General features: G+C 43.4%; 2 protein-coding genes, 1 long non-coding RNA gene and 1 other non-coding gene across 7 annotated transcripts in view; 2 read left to right on the forward strand and 2 right to left on the reverse strand.

Moving 5' to 3' along the window:
- Window positions 1-776: 776 nt before the first annotated feature.
- LOC127509148 (uncharacterized) lies at window positions 777-1,639 on the forward strand. Its single transcript, XR_007929155.1, has 3 exons — window positions 777-833; window positions 1,185-1,223; window positions 1,443-1,639. It is a non-coding gene; the product is annotated as an uncharacterized LOC127509148 (long non-coding RNA).
- On the forward strand, window positions 1,282-1,371 carry LOC127510333 (small nucleolar RNA SNORD88). Its single transcript, XR_007929572.1, has one exon. It is a non-coding gene; the product is annotated as a small nucleolar RNA SNORD88 (small nucleolar RNA).
- A 1,366-nt stretch (window positions 1,640-3,005) lies between the features above and the next one.
- On the reverse strand, window positions 3,006-8,253 carry LOC127509145 (SH3 and multiple ankyrin repeat domains protein 1-like). The gene is made up of 3 exons (XM_051887657.1): window positions 7,375-8,253; window positions 6,342-7,244; window positions 3,006-6,052 (listed from the first exon to the last, which is right to left on the reverse strand). The coding sequence occupies exons 1-3, from the start codon at window positions 7,404-7,406 to the stop codon at window positions 5,965-5,967; spliced, it is 1,023 nt and encodes a 340-aa protein (XP_051743617.1). The 5' UTR covers window positions 7,407-8,253; the 3' UTR covers window positions 3,006-5,964.
- Window positions 8,254-14,417: 6,164 nt separating this feature from the next.
- LOC127509137 (SH3 and multiple ankyrin repeat domains protein 1-like) overlaps window positions 14,418-14,693 on the reverse strand; it is a 90,195-nt gene continuing 89,919 nt past the window's right edge. For all 4 annotated transcript variants that reach the window (XM_051887637.1, XM_051887640.1, XM_051887638.1 and 1 more), the window contains 2 exons: window positions 14,575-14,601; window positions 14,418-14,474 (listed from right to left, as the gene is read on the reverse strand). The gene's annotated coding sequence lies outside the window, so the exon portion shown is untranslated. The remainder of the gene's footprint in view (window positions 14,475-14,574; window positions 14,602-14,693) is intronic.

Genomic DNA, 14,693 nt, shown 5'->3' on the forward strand with positions numbered 1-14,693 from the left:
GTAATGAAGTGGGTTCAGGCCAGACAATTAGTGTGCATGTGTTTCATTTAAGATTAACCTTAGACAGAGAGGCCCACAGCTGTTGCACACTTCTTCTTTTTACTTACCACCCTGATTAAGTAGAATTATTTCATTTTCTGTGAATTGTGTCTGTTGTAACAGCCAAATTTATTGCTATCAAAATGTACCTCACAAATGCCCATGGTCTCAGGGGGTCTGGCACATCCAGTGTTTGTGTTGTGCTGAACAAAGTCTATGCCTGCGTCTCAATTTTCATACTCCATCCTAAATAGTATGTGCATTAGTAATATTCAATACTATTTAGGGTGGATAGGGTGGATAGTATGCACATTGGGATGCAGGGTATGACTCAGTATTGAAAATATGGCAGCTGTTGTACACACTGGCAAGAGCCCATCCCACATATCTCAGTATGGTTCAGATATATTTTCATAATCTCATATTAATAGAATTTTGAGAGTTCATATAATTAACCCTCTCTGTTTTCTCAATTATATCTCTATTATGCTGTTCTTCCAGCCAAAGGGTCAAATAATTAGCTAATTAGCCTACCTATTATATGAAGTGTATACTCTTCAGAATTCAACCACAGACAAAGATTTAGTGAACAAGTGGTTTAATACAAACAAAACGGCTAGAAAGAAAACAGATCACTTTTGAAATGCGTGTTTATAAACTTAAATTAGAGTCTTACATTTAGAAAGGCGATATTAACGGACGCCTAAAGGTCCTACTCGGGCTATATAAACAGCCACGCTGCCTGCTGTAGAGTCCTCAGTCGGCTTTGGTAGAAGTTAGTGCAGTGTGTTCTGGTAAGTGCTTGGGTTTTTGTTCGTTTAACTGATAAATGTGTATTTCCTGTTTATTGTAATTATGATTGACAATTAAAAAAAGATTACTAGAGGTTAGTTAATAATTTTTTTTTTTTGGGGGGGAAGTTGGTTAGTCCGTGCTAAGTTACCTTTACCACGTGGCGCGTCACGTATATATGATACACTGCAAGTGAGCGGATAGCATGCTAATTTACTTGCGTAAATACTGTCAAATTGTTTAATGCACGTTTGCACTTTATGAAATGGATTTGTTTTTGAGACTGAGTGGTTCAAACTCGTATTAATGTTAGCCTTACCTGCGGAGATCTGATCATCTGCTTTCTTTTGCAGGAGACTGAATAAATCAGGACTTGTCACTGCTGCCTTGAGGTGAGATATTGCTGCATCCCTCTATAACGAATATAGACTTGTGTTGTAGGTTTGTAAAATGCTTCGATGATGTTTTAGCACTGGGCTCTGAGCTTATGTGTAGACAATGTGCAGTTCTGCTCTTGACATGGCAGAATCTGAGAAGTGTTGTTGAAGTGCAATCAAAGAAGGGATTAAATGCGAGATGCATAATAAAAAAACGTATGTCTTTTCTTACAGAGTGGAACCTGGTGAGAAGTAACATCGTGGCCTGTGGACGAGCTTCCGCCTTATTTGCAAATGCCGTTTAAGCTCTTTTTCGGAAGTGCAAATGCATGTTTATATAAATGTTTATAGCTCTGACTTTTTCTTCTCTCTTCAAATATATGTACTGTTTCACAGGTTTGTGACAACCATTAAATGAGACTTTAAGACTCCTCAAGCTTCTGCATTCTGTTTTCAAATGACACTCTGTATGTAGTTTGCTTTTGATACGCTCAAAGGGATAGTTTACCCAAAAATTAAATTGTTTTACTCGAGTTGTTTCAAACCCCTGCCCCACCCAATACTATAGAAGTCAAAGGGGCCTAGCCACTGTTTGGTTACTGACCTTATTCAAAATATCATCTGTTCATAAATTCATACAGGTTGGAAGCAACTCAAGGGTGAGTAAATGATGAACGTTTTCATTTTGGGGTCAACTATCCCTATAGCAGGGTTCCCATAGTCATTAATAAAATCACTTAAAATGATTTCTTGGTCTGGGAAAAGTTAAGGTAATTCCAAAATCAGGGAACTGACTAGCAATTAAGTCCTCTTTAAAATCTTCAATTGGCTATCGCAACTAAGCTTTAGAACGGAAAGTCTCTAATTGACTAGGGTGGGAACTTTAAGACTTGGCTGCAATTTGAACTTAAGGTTGTACAGAATTTTTAAAATAACTGGTGTTAAGCAGTCATGATGTCAATCTCTGCAGGATTTTGGCCCTTCAGGAGCAGGCCTATTTCAAACAAGTATTTGTATAGCACTTGTCAATGCAATATTGCTTAATATGTTGAATTAAAAAGCATGAAACCCACCAGTGCTCATGTAATTGGGTGATTAGCAAGGAAAAAATCTCAAAGTTTAGATGACGAAGCTAGAAGGAACCTGTTGTCTTGGCAGTCACAGGAGACTATAAAGATGGTAAGGGAAATGTGTAAAAATCTTACTGCCATTCAGAAGATGCTTAAGATGTATATTTCTGAGAAGACAAATTTAGGCAGATAATTGTTTAAAAGTTTCCATCCCTTTGGCATTTAATTTAGTGTTGCCTTCTTGAGCACCTGAACATTTGCATCTTTTTGTAATCATGGTGTACGACTCTCAGTTGTTCTAAGTGTGAAGTTAAATCTCAAAATCATCATTCATTTTGGGAAAATGTGCACAAGATGCTGGAAAGCCAAAGAATATCGTCTGGTTTTTAGCTTCATTACTTGGGACAAAGCAAGCACAACTATCACAAAATTTAGTCACTGATCAGAGAAATCTATATACCATAATAAGAACTGGCTAATTTGTGTACATTCTATTATTTTGGCTTGTGGATTAAGTGTAAACATTATGTGAAATAGTCTATTCAGGGCAGTACTAAATAAAAAACAAAATGTAATCCCTTTTATTTTTTCCAATACTATACATTTTGCAGACTCTGCAAGGGGGATGTAAATTTATAAGAACTAGGCTATATAACATTTAAAATCAATGTCCATATGGCAAATAACTAAATTAAACAATATAGTAAAAATAAACAAGGCACTCAAAGTAATTCCTGCATCATTTATTATAATTCTAATAGCCTTTATTCATTTCTTAAACATTTGTATTTCATATGTGTATATGAATATGTATAATCGCATACACATATATATTTGTAAATAACCTCTTATCTGTTCATAGTTAATTTTCTTCAATTTAAAAGAAAAAAGATGCTTTCTGCACACCCTGGACAGCTTCTGCATCAATTGTTCCTGTGTGTAATCTGTGACCTCTTCATGGGTCACAATGTCCAGACCCTTTAATGGCTATGTGATCTTCAATGTGCATGGATCCTCAGCATGATCATGGATAATTCTGCAGTGTGAAAAGCTGTCTGCATACTGTTCTGTTGTTAGAAGTTGAAATATTTAAACTGTCCGGGAAGAGAGAACTGTATGACTTTTACTCCACCTAGTGGACAATACAGGAAAGTGAGAATTACCATTCATCAGGGTACAACACCAGCTGTTATTGAAGCAAATCAGTTTGATGAATTTGACTGTGAGATGAGACAACAGAGAACACAGGATGTGTAGAAAGCATGATTCGATTACACATTAAACTCATGTTAAACATTTGGAAGACAGAGATTCTTTAAAACTTGGAATCCTTTTTTTCCATATCAGAATAATTTCTTTCATTGTCCTTACTGTTATCAACATCACTATACTTACCAGTCTTAAACATCAAAAATACAATAAGTTCTTCAATCTTTTTATCCGGTATTGGTGATTATGGTAAACCGAGAGCTGTGATGAATGATGCATGAATCCACACTCATTCTGAGATGGGCAGAGGGAGATGGAGGGGTTGAAATCTTTACTGATGATCCTGAAAGAGACATAGACAGGAAGGTAACATAAAGGTGACATATGGTTTGGACTCAAGGTGACAGCAGATGAAAAGAAGAGAAATAACTAATGAAACGAAATGCAATGTGAGGATGAGGAGCCCTTTTAATTGATTGAGCAACTATTTGTGATGTGGGAGATGAAGGCTGGAGGTCACTAGATTTACTTATTAGTTTGTGTGAGGCAATATGAATGTAAAGGGTATACATATACTGCCGCAGACAATAAACTCCTTGATAGTCCTTGCATACAAAGTGATGTCACAATTTTTTCTTGGAAAGGAAAAGCAGGAGGGTGAGGGACATTGTAAGATATGAAAGTCTCGTCTCTAATTTAAGTCCTAGAGGTACCAAAGATCTGAACACATTGCATGTGGTCACAAACTAAAAAAAAAAAAAAATGATGTCAAGAATAAACACCTGTCCAGCATTTGCGCTCAGAAACAAACAAGAAACACTGCAGCTCATAGCGATAACAGCAAGGACGATGAGAACAGTGACTGCAATAAATAACATTATCTCTTGTTAAATCAACAACAGAATTCCAGACCCATTTAGAGTTTAAAAATTGTTATAGGAACAATAATTGTATTAAAACATATTAGCACATATCCCTCACACGTCAGAGTGCATGTTCGTCTTGCCTTCACTCCATAGAAAGTGTTTTTTGGAAGGAGAGAGGGAGAGTGACTTGGAAACAGAGAAATACAGGCAGTTTGGTTTTTCCCTCTCCCTCTTCTCCATGTTGTCTCCTCTTTTAAAATGGAGCCTTGATATCGTCAATAGCTTTGCTGAAGTCGTAGTCACCTCTATATTTTGAGAGTCTGTGGTAAAAATGTTGATAAATTTTCAGTATATATATATATATATATATATACTTTTCTTTTTACAATGTTGTATCATCTTCCTTCTTTAAAAGATTTTTTTGCTTGTTTTAACATGATCTTCATCTTGTATCCATACATAGATATTTTACTGTGTCCCATTACGTTATACAAATAAAAGATGAGTGTATCGTCATCGACAGGTGTTGTCGTACGTTTGTATATGTGGCTATCAGTAGGGTGAGAATGTACTGTTTGCATGTGTGTATGTGGTAGAATGCTTGTGTGTCTATTCTGTTGGTCTGGGCACTTATTTTTGCTACGGGTTTGTAATACAGTGACCAGTCTGTGTATATATATGTGTATATATATATATATATATATAATTTCATTATAAGACATGAGAAGGTAAAGAAGTTCTAGTGAAATACAAGATAAGCACAAGCCCCAATCTGGCTTCGGCAAAATAGAATCCCTCCATTGGTGAGGTAAAAACACATAACAAATCACGGTCATGCCTCTAGTGATAACCTTTCACATTATCATACACACACACACACACACACACACACACGCACGCACACACACACAAACAAACAAACAAACAAACAACAAGAACCCACGCATAAACACAGTCTTACCAAATAAGTGCCTGCCGTTAAACTGACCTCTATTTTAAGGGCTTCCCTAGTCATGCCAGACAGGAGGTTTGTCAGTACTTGCCCTCCCTGCATTGGTCTCCATTGAACCTGCTCTAAAAATGAGACCGTTAGTAAATATTTGTTAGTGATACAGACTCGGCCCAAAATCTGAGAAAAAGAGAAAAGACAGCAAAGGAGGTTTCAATATCTCTCTTTCTCCCTATCTCTTCCTAAAGAACTACAGAAAAACAACAAAGCTAAAGAGCATTTTGATTGTTTCCCTCAAATTATTTGGCTCAGATATGTAGTGTTACCTTCTCATGTTGTAACCTTGGTTTTCCTCATGGAGTTAGATTCCCCTATTTGATTCATTCAATTATTTCCATTTTGATCACCTTGTGAGTGCCTGCAAGCTCATACTATGTGTTCTATTTAAATGTTGATATGTATGGATGTGTATGTGGGTGTTCATGTTTTCGTTGACTGAATCACACATGTAAGCGCAGGCGTTCACAGTTCGACAGGCCTTCAACTCTCTCTCTTTCTCCTGTATCACTTCATCTGCAAGCCGGCAGTTTGATATCGAAGTCACCTGCGTTTTTCTTCATTCAGGGAATAATCTCTGATGGCAGCAGTTGTCACCTCATCTCTCAACTCCGGTTGGCCTCATCTCTCCTTCTGTCTGTCCGTTCATCTCGAGGGGAGAGGGCGGAAATGGGGAAAGTGCTAGAAGACAGCCTGATGATAGGGGGGGAAGGTGGAAAGTCTTTATAAGGAAGTAAATTTTGTTGTGTTCTCCCGCATCCCCCTCTTTCTGTTCTCCAACTCTTTCCCCATGCCATCCTGGATCTCATGCAGCAGCCCACTCCAAATGTTCCCAGAAGTTAGCAATCAATAGCAAACACAACATTTGACCTCATCTGTACTAGCTTTTTTTGCTCATGCACTACCCCTTTCTCACCCTAATCCCTCTCCATCGCTGTCCTCCCTTGCGTCTCTCTGCCTCCCCTTCTTTCTCTCCTCTCACCTGTCCATCACTCTCCTGAGCGCCCTCTCTATGTTCATGCGATGGCCAACCCTGGTCACACCCAGGTCCAGGTAGTCGTCCTTGGTAAGAGAGGGCAGGTGCGTGCCATCTATCTCGTTGTCTAGGAAACGCTCCCTGTGCTCACCCAGGTTCAGGTAGCCCAGCCAATCTGCAACGTCGTACTTGGTCCAGTATGGGAGTGGTTTGGAGGCAAAGGGTTTGGTGGGTGAAGGGGGCGGGAGGTGAGGGTAACTTAGGCAAGTGGGTGGAGGAATGGGGTGGAGGGGTGGGGATGAAGTCCCTGACAGGAAGTGGGTGGGGGACAGGGAGCGAGAGACCACCAGAGAGGAATTTGGAGGCGGGGGAGCACCCGACGGGGCAAAGAGAGGGGGAGAGGGGGAGAAGTAGGGATCTCCAAGGGGATTGGCAGGTGAGGGTGGAGTAATAGAACCACGGAGGTCATACAGGCTGCTATAGAGGGGCGTGGTGGGGAGAATAGGAAGAGAAGAGGGACGGGGAGGGCCAAGCTTGGGCCGGTCAGATGGAGAAATTAACGGGCTGGGTGCTCGTCTGCGCTGGGCATGATGTGACTCTGCCTTGCGAGACTCTCGGCTGGGGATAAATTGGAACTCCAGGGCTTTGGTGCGGTAAACGGGCCTGTGTTTGGGCGAGGTGGGGTACGGTGAATATGAAGAGGGAGAAACAGGTGAGTGGGACCGGGGAGGAGGCTGGGATGAGGCAGCAGGGGGCTGAGGGGAAGGAGATCGAGCCCAGTTTGGGTAGAGAGGTTGGGAGGATGGGGTGGGGGAGGGAGACAAGGCAGGCTGAGAGAGATGAACAGGAGATGGAGAGCTAGAGCGGACAGAGGGAGGACTCAGTGCACCTGTAGAGTCCTCTGAGAACCTGAAATAAGAAAAAACGCAACACAAATTAAGGCAAAAGAATAAAAGATAGGGCAAAAAGAGAGAAAAAGAAAAAAAGAGTTTGACAGTAAGGAGCAAGAGAGAGCAAGGAGGTATAGTGCAGCAGTTACCTGTGTCTGATGTGCGACAGACAGATGGACATGGACAGTGCAATAAGCAGAAATCACAAAAAGAGAGGAACAGTTTAAACAGACAGTTACACAGTACACACGCAGAGTTCATTGGTGTTTGAGACATTGTTAATAAAAATGGCAGCTACGAAACTATTCTAGAGCACTGTTGCAAATTAACGATTAGTCTAAATACCCAAGGAGTCCTTTAACTAAATGGCTCAGATTTTGATGACTTATGACATCCCAAATCACACAATGCTCATGCAGCTGAGAAATTCTCATGCCACATGCCTCCTTTCAAGGCCACCATGCAGACATTAAAGGGTTAGTTCACCCCAAAATGAAAATTATGTCATTAATAACCTTCATGTCGTTCAAACTCGTAAGACTTTTGTTCATCTTCGGAACACAAATGAAGATCTTTTTGATGAAATCCTGAGAGATGTCTGTTCCTCCATTGAAAGAGCAATTGCCTTTGCAATGACCACTTTGATGCTTCAGAAAGTTCACGCTTCAAGTTCAACCTCTTCCGGAAGCTCAAACATGCTGCTTAACCAGTGAGGTTCATTCTCGTGTGTTATGCAGCACCTTTGAGCTTCCGGGAGAGGTTTGTTCTTGTGCATCATTCAGGTTCTGTTGAGATTCTGCTCATGTTTGCTGACCAATGTTTACATGCGAGTAAAAGCCTAAATTAAATATGTTCATCATTAAAAGCGATCAAGTCTCTTCAGAAAATTTGGAGCAAACTGCTTGATTCATTTGGATTAGTTTTCCGATATCTTTATGAACTTTTTTTGAAGAGTCAAAATGGTAGTTGCAAAGGCAGTCAATGAAGGGACAGATATCCCTCAGACTTCATCAAAAAGATCTTCATTTGTGTTCTGTAGATCAATGAAAATCTTACGTGTTTAGAACGACATGAGGGTGAGTAATTAATGACAGAATTTTTATTTTGGGGTGAACTAACCCTTTAACATATAGTCATGCACATATACCTATACTGATAACACACAAATACCTATGCCTGCTCAGTGATCTCTGAGCCCCCCAGTTCTCCGTGCCTTTGCTTCTCTGCTGTAATTTGGTGCTTAGTTCGTTGATGATGCTTGCCTTCATACCAGACACAGGAGGATGCAGTTTACGTGCCTCCACATATGTCCCCACAGTCTGGCCCCCTCCCTCCCCCATGGACTGCGCTGTCCCGGCCGACCCATCACCCCACAGAGATTTTATCTCTGGAGTGCGGGGGCGGTCAAAGTACATTACAGAGGAGCGAGCAATCCCTGGCCCTTCCCTCATCCCATAGCCATCTCGGGCATTCAAATCTTCCTCCTCTCCCTCTTCTGCCTCATCCTCCTCCTCTTCCTCCTCCCTACGACGGTGGAAGGCAGGGGGTGCCGTGCTGGTTTGGCGCCGAAGATCTCCGGCCCGGCTGCCGTCTCTGTACCTCTGTGTTTTTGGGTAGGTGGATGCAGTGCTGGCGGCTTTGGCATTGTGCATTTCAAAAGTTTGTCCATCAAGGTAGCTCATGTAAGACTCTAAAAAGTCTGCCCCACTTGTTCTGTCAGCCTCGGTTGACCCACCTCTCTCTCCAACCCCTCCCATGCTACCCATCCCTGCTCTCTCTAACCTCTCTCTGACCCCACTACCACTGAGTGCAAGGATGTTGTCTAAGTGATGGTCACTGCTGCTTCGGCTGTCCAGCTCCTCAATTCCAGAATCCACCACTGTCTCCTGGGACTCGCCGCTCTTGGCTGCAGCTGCACAGGGTGGTGGATGATGCTCTGCGCTAGGCCGCCTGCTACTCCCTGTAGCTACTGTGGAGACAGTTGCCATGCGTGTGTGTGGTGTGACAGCAGCAGCAGAAGTTGTAGTAGAAGAGGTGACAGTTGTAGAAGCAGTTGTGGAACAGCTTGCGGTCACAGTTGAGGTGCCTCTGAGAGAGACAGAAGTTGCAGGGGTGGATGTTGCTACTGGGGCCCCCCGGTAACCAGGTGGAGCTGGAATAGAGAGAGGAGGTGGTGTGGGAGAAGAGGAGCGCCCAGTAGAGTGTGTACTGTTGTATAAGTGTTGCGACTGAGATAAGCCAAATGGTCTATGATAGGAAGTGGGTGGTGGTGGAGGTGATACAGAGGGAGGTGGAGGTGGCCCAGAGGGCTGCAAGGTAGAGGGGGAGGGAGGCGGTAGAGGGTTGGGGGAAGATGAAGAGGGAGACGGGGCTGACTGGGTTAGGTTGGCAACCTCACTGTCATAGGAAGTAAGACTGGAAGTTGTGGAATCTCCTGCCTGAGGTGAAGGCAGGGGTGTGTGAGGTGGGAACCCAGCCATAAAGGAGTCTTTTGGAGGGGGAGGAGGTGGTGGGGGAGGTGGTGGTGGAGGATGAAGCTGCTGACGGGCTGTCACATTGTGAGACATCATTGCAGAGTAACTCAAACCACGATCAAAACTATTAGCAAACTCCAGAGGTGGAGGGAGAGGATCAGCAAAAACAAACTCATCATCCGCATCTACAGAGGGAGCTGGGGGAGGAAGAACCATCAGACTTGTGCCACTTCCACCTTCACCTGCGGCTCCTGCTGAAGGACGTGTAGGGGCTGCTGTTGGAGGAGGGGATGGTGGTGTTAATGAAAGAATGTATGCCCCAGCCTCACTCTCCATCCTCAAGAACGAGGGGCGCCGAGGCTGCTGGGTCGTTGGCTGTGTAGATTGTTGCTGTAACTGGGTCTGAGTTTTTTCTATTTCTCTTTCCCTCTCTCTTTCTCTCTCTCGTGACCTCTCTCTCTGGCGCTCTCTTTCACGCTCCTTGTAGGTGGGCTGATAGTGCTGAGACTGATAGTGGTGCGTGTGGACAGTTTTGTCCTCAGAGAAACGAACCCTTAGGCCTTCTCTGGGAGCAGAGGTGCCAGCAGCCTCCCTATCTGCACGCTCTCCTACCCCTGCTTCTTCACCCCAACTGCTCCCTGCTCCGCGCAGGATCCTGGGAGATGGAGGGCGAGTGGATGTGGTGGTGGCAGCTAGTGATGAGGAGGTAACAAGATATGAGGAGGAGCTTGAAGACTGAGCAGCAGAAGAGTTTGCAGAGGAAGAAGAGGCCATTGAGTAAGAGATGTGTGATGTTGGTTGTGCAGTGGATGAGGGAAAGGCCCCAATGCTGGACAATTGACGGCTAAAATGGTGTTCAGTAGTCCTCTCCCTACGTATGCGACCATCATCCTTCAAGGCACGTTCCCGTGCAGCCAATGCCAAGCCTAGTGGGGATGAAGGGTCCAGGACTTTCCCTGTTAATGGGTGAATGAAAGTTGTCGTGGAGGCTTGCTGCTGCTGCTGCTGCTGCTGTTGTCGGCCTCCTGCCCCATAGAAGTCAGCAGGTACAGACTTAGGCTGGTAATCCCCAGGAGGAGCAGGTGAGGAGTACTCAGGCAGACCAAAGGCAGGAGGCATACTGCGTGTGTGGTGGATAAAAGTATCACCTGAGAACATGCCTTCATCTATAGATTTTGATGGTCGCAGACGTGGTGAAGGCTGGGAACTCAGCTGCTGTTGGGAAGTCTGGGTCCGTCCTCCCGCTCCTCCTGCTCCACCCAACTCTTCCTCAGCAGAAAGAAAAAAGGAGGCACTCTTTCGTCGTGCTTCATGGAATCGCTCTCGATCCCTGCGAGCTGCCCCTACTATGGCAGCACCAAACTGGCTGGTGAAGTCCAAACTCTCTTGAGTACGAAGTGATGGCAGTGATGGGGGTGGAGGAGCAGGTATAGATGGAGGGGCTGGCGGTGGAACAGTGGGTGCAGGTGGGGGAACAACAGGTTGGGGTTTAGAACTGTCACTCTCTCCTGGAGGAGGTGGTTCGGCCTCCACACTGCTGCCTTGGCTACTGCGACCACTGCTGCTGGTGGAAGGGGCTTTAACAATGATGGTTGGGATGGGAATGGAGCTCTTCTCCACGGACCCCTTCCCTTCCAGTGTGCCCTGGCCCTGACGCAGATCCTCCACTTTTGACTGCTTCACCAAGGGCCCCTTACCTCTCCGGGCACCACCTTTCGGTACACCACCTGCCCCTGCTCCTGTCCCAGCTGTACTGCGGTCCATCCTGGAAGTTTGGCTCTGTGTAGTCTGCTGCTGTTGGGGAATCACAGTAGCGACACTGGTGGGTGGGACTGCGTTGCTGTAGCCCCTTCTCAACACTGCAGCCTTGGCCCCTGCTGCTCCTCCAGCCCCTGCATGGTCCCCTGTGTACCCAATAACCTTCCTGGAGGCAGTCCTGCTTGGCACAGAGGGGTGGGCTTGAGCATGGGAATAAGGGATGTCCCCAGTTCCGGACCCAGTAGGTGGTCCAGGAGACCTGTCCCGGGGTCCATGAGTGACATGTACTGACTGTGAGTAGAGCTGATAATGTGCAGAAGAGGAAGTGGATTGGGACACAGAAACAGATGGTTGCTGGGATGTCTTGCCCCTAAAGCCAAGAGGTGGAGCTGAGGAGAAAGGGGGCTCAGGGGGAGCTGTAGTAGGGGGAGGAGGTATGTCATCTGGGCCAGGTACTGAAAGACTGCGGGCAAACTTCATGGCTGGAGGATGAAGGAACTGCTTCTCCTCCTCGGGAACCCCTGCAGAAAAAAGATAACAAAGAGGAGAGAGATTAAATACATTTTCAAGGAAAGTAATGAAGGTAGAATGAATAGAAAAGATAACGTGTTACAAAACAAAAAAGAAAAATATGCTTAAGAGAAGGAGAATGTACGACAGCTGGAAGTGAGAAAGAATAAGAGAAGGAAAAGAAAAGATAGCTTCATTTCCAAAAAATGAGCAGAGGGCAAAAAAAAAAAACCAAAAAAAAAAAAAAACAGGATACAGAAATGAGACCATCCTGTAGTATGTCTGTCTGTCTGTTAGCTTGTCTGTTTATTACCATAACTGATCTCCCAGCACGAACATGTACAAGCCATTCACCTCTCTACTTTTGCAATGCTGTTTTGTGTCAGTGCAGACTTTAGATACAGTATTAGTTACAGTATGTTATAAAAGGATAAATGCTACACACACACACAATGACTACCTAATGACACAAGAAACGACACTGTTTCAACAAACTGAAATGTACAGTCACTATTCTAGAGCAATACAGCATTACAGATGATAAGCATTAAAGCAAACCCACAGTTGCACTCTTTTGAGTGCTCTAAACGCACATACCATAGACGTATAGCAGTATGGTTAAACAGACAGACAGGTGTGCAGACAGACAGATGGACTAACAGACAGCCTCACCGATGGACTTCTGTCGCAGCATACCGTGCGGGGGGCCATGGCCAGACACAAATTGACCACGGTCGTAGCCTAGCCCTGCCCCAGATGATGTCATCCCTATTCCCGTTTGGTCGAAATTTGTCTGCCAGAAGACATGGGGAGAAGGTAGATGATTTTCATTGAACATTATGGACCAATTTTTAAAAGTCTGCAAATTTGCTAAAGGAATTCTGTAAAAACATAGCTCAGTAAATCCTGACCATCATATTTACCTCATTCATAATCATGGTCTTTGTGATAGTAATCATGAGTAACTACTACAATGGCCTCTCTCTCTCTCACACACTCACACACACACCTCATTATAAAAGCCTCTGCCCCGTTCTCTTTTTACCCCCTGAACCCGGGGTCCTGGGGCTTCATTAGTACTGATGGTCTGCTGTGCTGCGGCTAAAATCTCATCCAGTTTATCTGACATAGAGTAATACAGAGAAAAAAAGAAATAATTAATTAATTAATTTAGAAACAATTTATTCTTAGCTTGAATTAGTTTGAATTAAAGGAATTGTTCACTCAAAAAATGAGTATTTCTTTTGAAATCCTTTTTTTTCCTTCCATGGAACAAAAAAAGGAGTTATTTGTAGCAGAATACCCAAGCTGCTCTTTTCCATACAGCAAAAGTAAACTGTGGTCACGGCTGTCAAGCAAGTTTGGCAATGAATTCTAAACTAAATTTCAGCCTATACTATACCGCAGTGGTGCCTGTGACTGTACACTCTGTGCATACCATGAATGACTTGGGGGGAAAAATTACCTGAGAATATTTCAGAAATTATAATGTGTTTCCCGTATTTCTGTTGGCTGAACCAGCAATGCCAATAAATCATTAGTGAAATAATCATTCTTTTGTGTCAGTTCTAGTTGGCCAAACAGGTTTGCTAAACGGTCTGAATCGATTCGCAATTCAGTTAGATTCATTTGTATCACTTCACGGAATCATTTGGAGCAGTTTCTCAGTCAGCATATGCAAAGAACACAGAGAACAAACAGAACGATGGATGAAGTGGATGTTCATACCTACAATCAATTGAAACAAAAGGCTGAGGTAACTTTGAGAAACTTCAACTAGTGCTAAATCAGGTGAATAAGTGGTCGTTCACAAGGAAAAGGTGTATGCCTGTGCTGTTTTAAATTGTTTTGCTATGTAAACATACACTAGATGTATATTTTTTGACCACTGTGCCACGTTTTGTTGTTTTTGTGTTTTAAAACATTTAAAATGTGTGCTGTCAAAAACACATTTTCGTTCTGCTCAGGTGTTGCGTTCATTGATTGTTTTGTCTGAAGGGTCTCTAGATGTGCGTTAGCCAGTAGTTACATGAATGAATGAATGTACTGGAATTCATATTCTCAAGAAATTTAAAAATGCTTCTTACAAAGTTGAATTGAACCCCACCTCCCACTTTCTGTGCATACCCTTAGATAAAATTCTGCAGGAGCCCCTGCTATAGGCCACACAAAACTATCATATGGCTTCAGAAGACCTGAATATAGTTCACAAGACTTGGACTATTGTTATGATGCTTCACGGTGCTTTTTTGCCCTGGTCTCTATCCATTTTCATTGTAAGAGAGCAGCTCAGACATTCTGCTAAACTTTCCTTTGGTGCTCGGTCATACAGGTTTGGGTGAATAAATGATAACTGAATATTCATTTTTTTAGTGAAATTTTCCTTTATTTCTTAACTTTATGTATGACTAGACATATGACATATTGTATAAAACTAATGACCCTCTTACTCAAAGCCATCTGATAAACTGTCCTCTTCTTCTCTGTAGCTTGTGAAGACTCGAACTCTGTAACAGAGAGACAGGTTTCATCCCATATGAAATATTTGCAGACCTATTAGGTCAAGTGTCTCATACAAGACAGAGAGAGTGGAACAAAGAGCTTTACCTGATTTTTTTTTCCATGGGGCAGAGGCTGTGATCAAGCAAACAGAGAGTCAAAGTAAGATGGAAAACCGTCAGCCTGTAGTAATACTCTATGAGCTGTTAATGCTGTAATCATATTCC

The sequence above is a fragment of the Ctenopharyngodon idella genome, chromosome 3, assembly GCF_019924925.1.
Source record: "Ctenopharyngodon idella isolate HZGC_01 chromosome 3, HZGC01, whole genome shotgun sequence".
NCBI lineage: Eukaryota > Metazoa > Chordata > Actinopteri > Cypriniformes > Xenocyprididae > Ctenopharyngodon > Ctenopharyngodon idella.